Genomic DNA, 7,513 nt, shown 5'->3' on the forward strand with positions numbered 1-7,513 from the left:
TGCCCTTAAATACAGAAAAAATGGCAAGAAAGTACGTAGAAAGACAGACAACGTAAAAGCAGCTCAGAAAGCAGTTCCAACAAAAACCCAATTAAACTCATTTGCTCGAGGTGCCTGTATCTTAGTGACCTATTTTAACAGCCGGTGAGAGTCCAGCTAATAAACTAACCGTAGCAATTGCTTCTCCTTTCAACAGAAGGTGTCACCAGGGCCTTTAGGGAGAGTTGTGTCTGGCATACCAAAAAAGACAAATGTGGCTACGTTTTAGTAGGGGGGCTTTGAAATAACACAGCTTTGGAACTGTGATATTCTGAAAAGAAACTATATTTGTAAAAATAAAGTGGTGTGTAAGAATAAGATTTGTTCTGTGAAGGCAAGATTAGTGAGATAAAGGACTGAAATGAAAGGCATCACACTGAATTCTGAATTGGCAAGTTTCTGAGGTGAAGCGTAAATCTGAAGTAAATGCATATTTAGAAAGCTGAGACGACACAGTCAGGAGCCTGGTCTTTTCTGAAAGCTGATTTGTTACATGGCCAGCTCTGTATCAGGAAACAGCCGTCGCATCAGTGCAAACAAAAACTGCAGTAATGCCGGGGGATTTTCAGCTGCAGTTTTTCAAGGTTTTAGTCAATAGTATCTTCAATTAGTTGTATGCCTGACGAAGCCATAAAAGAGAAGGCTGTCTTCCTGACACTGGTAAGGGAACTGTCCAGTATAAATATCTATACACTGAAGCTTAGGACGGAGACCTACCAGTTCTTAAATTCTAAGACCTTGGGCAAGTCATTGAGCTCTAACTTCAGGGTAATCAGCTTTTCCAGCTAACATGAATCTTCTACCTTATTAGAACTCTCTGTGACCTGCCAGTATTCACAGATGATGGTGGTGCCCAGATCACCTGAAAGTGAAGGCACACAATATGAGTGCATTTTAAAAAAAATTCCCTCTGTCTCCTGCAAACCCAGGTATTTCTCTCACAATGTGTTAGATACTAATTAGGTGCTTTCCATTCTCACTCATCTCCTTGCATATCAAATGAGCTAAAGTGGTGAACAGGTATAAATGAAGGCTGACAATATCCTGTGGTTTATGTAAGGCACAAAAAGTTTTGTTTGTAGTTTATTTCTTTAGATCAGCCTATCATTCTCAAATTACACTTCTTCTGCAGTTGCCTGCCTAAGAAGTGTCAGGCCATCAGACTTTCTGGTTCTCAGTGACTTTGCAGTGGTACAATCCACTAATTCTAAGTTCTCACTCATTTGCAAGAAACACAGTCAAGACCAAAACTAGGGTCATCTGCACTTAAAAATACCACTTTTGAAGTGCAATGCTTCAGATGCTGCACCACAGCATTGTTTTGGCTGTAGGGACAGAAATCTATTAGAGATAACAAATTATTCACATTCCCTGTAATTCCCTCTCTCCTCTGCCGCCAGCATACTGCTTTTTTAATGTCCATTCTGCTTTCCTAAAGCCTGTGACAAGACTGCATTGACACTAATGAGAAGAGGGTTTTGCTGGCACGCGCGGTTTTGCCCGTACTCACCGAAATTCTTGTGGCATCACAGTAAATTTTGCCTCCCTCAGTGAGATAGTGTCGTCAACTTCATTGAAACAACTGTGGATAAACTGTAGAAAGTTGGAGATTTCCTTTGTTTGTCCTGATCCCAGTGACTTTAGGGATTTTTTCACAGTGTGGTACCTGAAATTTGGGAGTAACAGTGCTAATCCCATTCTCGGTGTCAGAGATTCTGAAAAGAGATTTCTCTGGGGCACTTGCTCAGCAAGTTAGATTCTCTGTATTTACTTCAAATGAAGAACATGCAAGACTCTCCTACCTAACACATCAATGAGTTGAATCTTTGCATAAGCTTTCCTTTTAGCAATTTTTTAATTATTTTGTGTTTTCTTAGAAATCGATACAAGATGAAAAACGGAAACCAAGAAAAGAAAGGTAATTTTTTTTTTTTCGTTATTTCTCTATTGTCATTTCAGAACTCCAGAAATAGTTCTTGGCTGCACTTCAACCAGGACAATAAAGCGTTAAAAATAGCACGGTAATTTGGTGATTCACAGGAAGGACATCATATACAAAGTTAAAATATGCAATTTTCCATGACAGAAATCCATTACAGAATTCAGTTATTCAGTTTTACTACAGCATGGCCCTTTACCATGGCAACACAAGCACAATAATAAGTTAAGATAAGGTCCGCATCAAAGATAGTTTTGACACAGAAAATAATTGAAGGTGCTTAAAATTCCAGTCAAAGCAAATGAGCAAACAGGGTATTTTTGTTGGCAAAAACACAAAGACTGCTAAAATTCTCTCCTAAAAAATATATAGCTTTGAAAATAGATCATAAAGAAATTAAACCAATTATTATTAATAACAGGTAAAGAAGAGTAGCCATTGAAATTTCAACCAGAAGTCTTTTCTTCACAGCGTAACTAACCTGTTTTTATGGATCTCTGCAGAGATAAAGGAAGCAATAGATATATTCTGCCCTTCTGTACCTTGGATTTTTATGTGTGCTGCAGACCTGGTTCGCAGATCCTGACCTACGTCATAGCTTTATTTTATTTCCAATTCTATACTTAAGCGTTTTTGCTGCTCCCCAGTGACTCTGCTACCACATGTCCTGTGGTAGCCTGGTCCTAGATACCTTAGCCTGAGGTTGCAGAGTACAATCCCTGTATCTAAAATATGTATCCTAAAGGAAGTTGTGTGACATATATGCACATGCTTTGTGCTCACAACATCTAGCTTCATTCAATCACAGTTTCAGTTGCACTAGATTATGCAGCTGCTTAGAGAACTCACTTAATGATGTGTCCCCCATGTCTGGTCTATTAAGAGCTCTTCTTACGATGTCTGGATCCTCAAAGCCATTGCACACCTATTCTTGTCACCTCTTTAGAAAAAAATAAAGAAAAAAATCCAAATCTAGTGCTTTCTCACATTTGGCCTCAGGTTTCACTCATCTTGAATCTATACAACCAGTTCCACGACTACATCTTCTCTCATGTACCGACTGTGAATTAGCAGAACATAGCAACTGAAATCATTGAGTTTTTCTGGTTTCTACCAAAGTGAGAATTGAATTCTCAGTATTTTTTTTCAGGTTGCTTTTAGGATATTATTTTTCCCCTAGCCATTCTAAACTGGATGTTTTTTCTGTACATAGATACCCTGGATAGCATTGATCTTATAACAGGCATCTGCATTATTGATACGGATATCCAAACTAGTTGCTTTAGACTCTCTTTGTGTACTCAGAGAGAGAAAAAAAAAGAAACCCTAATCCTCAGGAAAACTATTCATCTCTTCCTCAAAGAGATCCCTCAAATAGGTCAGATTGCTTATACTATAAAATTGCCTGTCCACTGGGTGTAATGGCAAACCCAAACAATTTCAGCCATATATGTCTGCTTTGTGAACATCTAGAAGTATTTAGCATTTCAAAACTCTCATTATCTGCATCTTACAGCAGTCACGGTTCAGGGACCGATTTGCTGTGCGTATCTGTTTTTCCTTAGATCCTCAACACATAAACACAACTACTAACAGTACTTGGTTGCCTCATTTTTGAATGGCGAACACAGTATTGAAAAGTGAGATTGTTAACTTAGTGTACTTGTTTATTGACAGTCTGAGCAAAGTGCTAGATTTAGATATCTACTACCAAGAAATTTCATCTACTGATTCCACCTCAAAGGACAGCAGTTCTACCACAAGAAAGAAGAGACACCCAGCTGAGCGCAGGACTTCAATTTTAAGAGCTACTGAGCGGTAATTCCTACAAAATAAAAAAAGGAAAAAATATTATACGTCCTTGTTAAGATATTCAATATATTCCTAAAAATAATGATACACTTTCAAATTAAAACACGTGTGGATGTGGCACTTAGGCAACTGGTTTAGTGGTGGACTTGGCAATGCTGGGTTAATGACTTGATGATCTTACAGCTGAACATTTACATCTTTATGCAGCAGGGACAAATGTTAGTATGGTTGGTGCTCAGCATACTTGCTAGTTTTTGGCTTCCTGAGTGCCAGGTGAGATGGACAGACACGTGCTGTAAATCTCTGATCAAAAGTCAAATTAAAGCAGAATCTAAAACTTGTACTTCTGAGTTAAGCTTTAAAGGGGGTGGATGTGAGCAGAACATTTGAGTCTGCTTTCTGCAGACCAGCTTGACCACCTCCTTTTCCTGCTGTCCTCTGCCAGCAGAAGTGTTTGCAGCCTGTGGTGGACCCCACCATGTTGTACGGCCAGGAGAAAACTCCTAAAGGGAGGGTTTGCTCCACCTCCTCTCTCCCCACATACATTTCATAGAGGGTGGGCTCTGCTGGACTAAGGAAATCCATACTCTCACTCTTGTCAGTGCACCCACACACACTGCATGTGCAGACACAGATTTGTGTATCTTTATATATTTGTATCTTCTTGTGTCTCCACATATGTAAGAAAAACCTTGGACAATACCTGGGTTAGGGGAAGCACAGCCTGGGGGGATGGCTGAATTTAAAATGTATCCATACCACTAAAGAAACTTTTGTAGAACCTTTTATGACCCTTCCTGTATTCTATTCTTTGTTTGGTTTCATCAGGTAGAATCTAAATTAGCTTTAGAAATGTGGTGTGAAGGCATGGAATTAAAAATAACAGTATAGGGGAATTACCATAAAATTCTGCATTTCTAGGGTTGTTAATTACACCAAATCTGTCACCCTGAGGTCTGGTTTAGATGAATGAGAACCTGGCCACTGAGCTCACTGAAAGGGCTTTCTTAACCTTTCCCTGTGTGCTGCTCTGATTGCATCCTCCTGAGCTACAGTGAAAAATTCTGTGTAACTTTTACATTTTCACTGTTCCCTCTGAGGGTGGATGACCACAATTCATAAACATTTCTGGGCTTCCCTGTCTCTCGAATGGGGTCGCCTGGATCTAAGGACTCTTCAGAACTGAAGAGCTGAGTGTTTGCCTTCAATGCTGGTGGAGAACCAGTGGCAGGGTATGCCTTCAGTGCAGAACACCACAGTTTCTCACTTTTTATTTCAGAGTAATATACTTCTTAATTAACTGAGTCTTATTTTTAATCTTGCTCCATGGAAATGGTACCAGGTCTGTCAGGGGTGGCTTCCAAAATGCAGCTTGCCATCTGAAAGAAAAAAATAAAATAAATAAAATTTAAAAGAAGAGATGGACACTTAGCATGAGCTCCACAAGCAGGTTAAAAGCAGCAAACAAATTGATGCCAACTGAAAACCTGGTTGGTAACCATCAGGGAAACGCTACTGCAAAGCACCCCCATGCTCTCAATGTCTTTTTATTATGTCCTCTTTGTAGAAGAACATGTTGTTGTTCTGTGTTCATCTGCTTTTAGTATGTAGTGTGTTTGTTCCAAGGTGCCTGCTTTATGCAGCACAGAAAGAGGCCTAACAAAGTCAGTTGGTTTCTTTTTTTCTCCTTTTATTCACACGCACAAACACACATACCAGGGTGGGGGTTAAGCAGTCGATTAGGAGTGTTTGCCAAGGTAAATGTTTTGACTTTAATTTCTAAAGCAGTTCTGCACCTAATCCCTAGGTCGAGGGTTGCAGAAAGCCCCCTGGAAGAGAGTAAAACTGAAGATAATCCCTATGACTACAGACGACTGCTGCGGAAGACCTCACAGCGCCGGCGCCTTATCCAGCAGTTCTAGCTGCTGTTGCTGTTCCTGATGCCATTTGGCTTTTATTAGCATAATCTTTTTTATCATTTTATACCATGTGCTTCTCTTTTTTTTTTTTTTAAAATCTCCAATGTTTCAAGTTTACAACGTGTGTGCTCATGTGAATATGAATTTACAGCCCACCACCGTTGCAAAGGGACACTGTCAGTCACATATCATAGACTTTAAAAATAATAATATAAAAACCAGGTTTCTTTTGGATGCTGCTGGTCCATCTTAAAATTATTAGATGTTAAGCAGCTTAGATCTAGTTTCCCTTCCTCAATGCATAGTTCTTTCTTTTTTGCGTTTCATCAGTCTCGTCCAATTAAAATAGATCATTTCGTTTATAGTTCCCTAGTTAAGCTTTCAAAGTCCCATATGCATCTTCAGAAAAGCTTAGTTATTGTTTCTAATAAATTGTTTTACAGGAAAAAAATAAATAGATGAGCACCATAGGGGAATTTCCACTCATTTTAGGTTTACAATGCCTAAATTTTGAAATGAACTGTTTGTGGTAAGTGTCCCTCTAATGAAAACAAACAGTTATTAATCAAATAGCATACTAAGGCAGTTTGCTTCATTATTGACTTAATGTAAAGTTAGTAGCCAGTGTTAAAGGTTAATTTTGTGTGTATGATTTTTATGTTGGAGATGACCACTGACGGGAAGTATATCCAGCCCTCTCCTCTGCCTCTGAACTTGGTGACATTTGGATGGACTTTTAAATCACAATTGCTTTGTTCTCCTTTGCATTAGATTTTTAGGAATCTTAATCTCTGGGGTGCCAAGAAAGGAATAGAAATATGCTCTCTGGTTGATTGCTGCCTAAATGTAACGATCATTTCTAATCAGTTCCACTAGAAATTAAGTGGAAATAAAAGCAGTAGCCACCATGTTCAGATTTTCCCCGGATTCCTTGTTCAAAAGACCTGACTTCCCAGATAATTGCTGTGCTTCCTTTCAGGATTCATAATTGCACGTTCCCAGCTGCAAAGCAAGAGCAGGCGTATTTCCTCATGCCAGTGCAAAGGCCTGATCCTGCTCCCTTGGTTAGCTCTCCTAAATACTACGACTGGCAGCAGCAGCGAGCCACAGGGGTTGGGTTTTTGTCTGTTCCCCCACACGCTTGGCCCTTTCCCCAGAGACAGGTAACCATTGCTTCCTGAGCTGTAACTAGTGACAAGGCTGTGCACCAGAACACAATCCACTGCAATGTAAAATTCGTGATAAATTGTTTAAATTTGGAAAGGTTTTAAAGTTGGTTTCTCCTGTATTATTCAAATGGTAAATAAAAATGCACAAAGCAGAGATATGGTCGACTGTGTCTGAATTACACCCACAACTGACAGACGCTGCGGTGGGGCGAGGGCGAGCAAGGTGGGGAAGGGCTCACAGCAGACTCCTGCCGCGGAAAACCTGAGTTAGCATCGTCTGTCTCCTTAACGCCAAGCTGGAAGAGACATGCGGTTTCAGAGATGCCTGGGCAGCTTTTCTTTTACTTTCCCACCAAGGCAGCCCTGGAAAACATCAGGATGTTGCCTTGAGACCGGGGGACGGTCCCAGTAACATGTGGGTGCATGCAGAAAGGGAGAGGTGGCCCCGGCCGGCCGAGCGCAGCCTGGGCGCAGCGGGCAGCCTGGGTGACCGACCGCTGCTCTCGACAGGGCCAAGGCCTGGCACGGCCAGGGCCTGAAATGCCTCCCGCGCGGAGGAGAGGCAGCCGCGGCAAGGACGGGCTCCGTGCTCCCGCGGAGAGAGCCGGCTGTGTGGAGCGGGGAGGTTTGGTTGC

General features: G+C 40.9%; 1 protein-coding gene across 1 annotated transcript in view; it reads left to right on the forward strand.

The window, feature by feature from the left end:
- Positions 1-5,712, forward strand: part of LOC311189107 (myosin-IIIa-like) — a gene marked incomplete at both ends in the record, with an annotated part of 60,195 nt that extends 54,483 nt beyond the window's left edge. Inside the window, 3 exons of the mRNA XM_084260687.1 lie at positions 1,999-2,060; positions 3,656-3,796; positions 5,598-5,712. Of these exons, the coding sequence (XP_084116813.1) occupies positions 1,999-2,060; positions 3,656-3,796; positions 5,598-5,712 (318 nt within the window). The remainder of the gene's footprint in view (positions 1-1,998; positions 2,061-3,655; positions 3,797-5,597) is intronic.
- Positions 5,713-7,513: the final 1,801 nt, after the last annotated feature.

Source organism: Gallinula chloropus (genome assembly GCF_964237585.1).
Source record: "Gallinula chloropus genome assembly, chromosome: 2".
NCBI lineage: Eukaryota > Metazoa > Chordata > Aves > Gruiformes > Rallidae > Gallinula > Gallinula chloropus.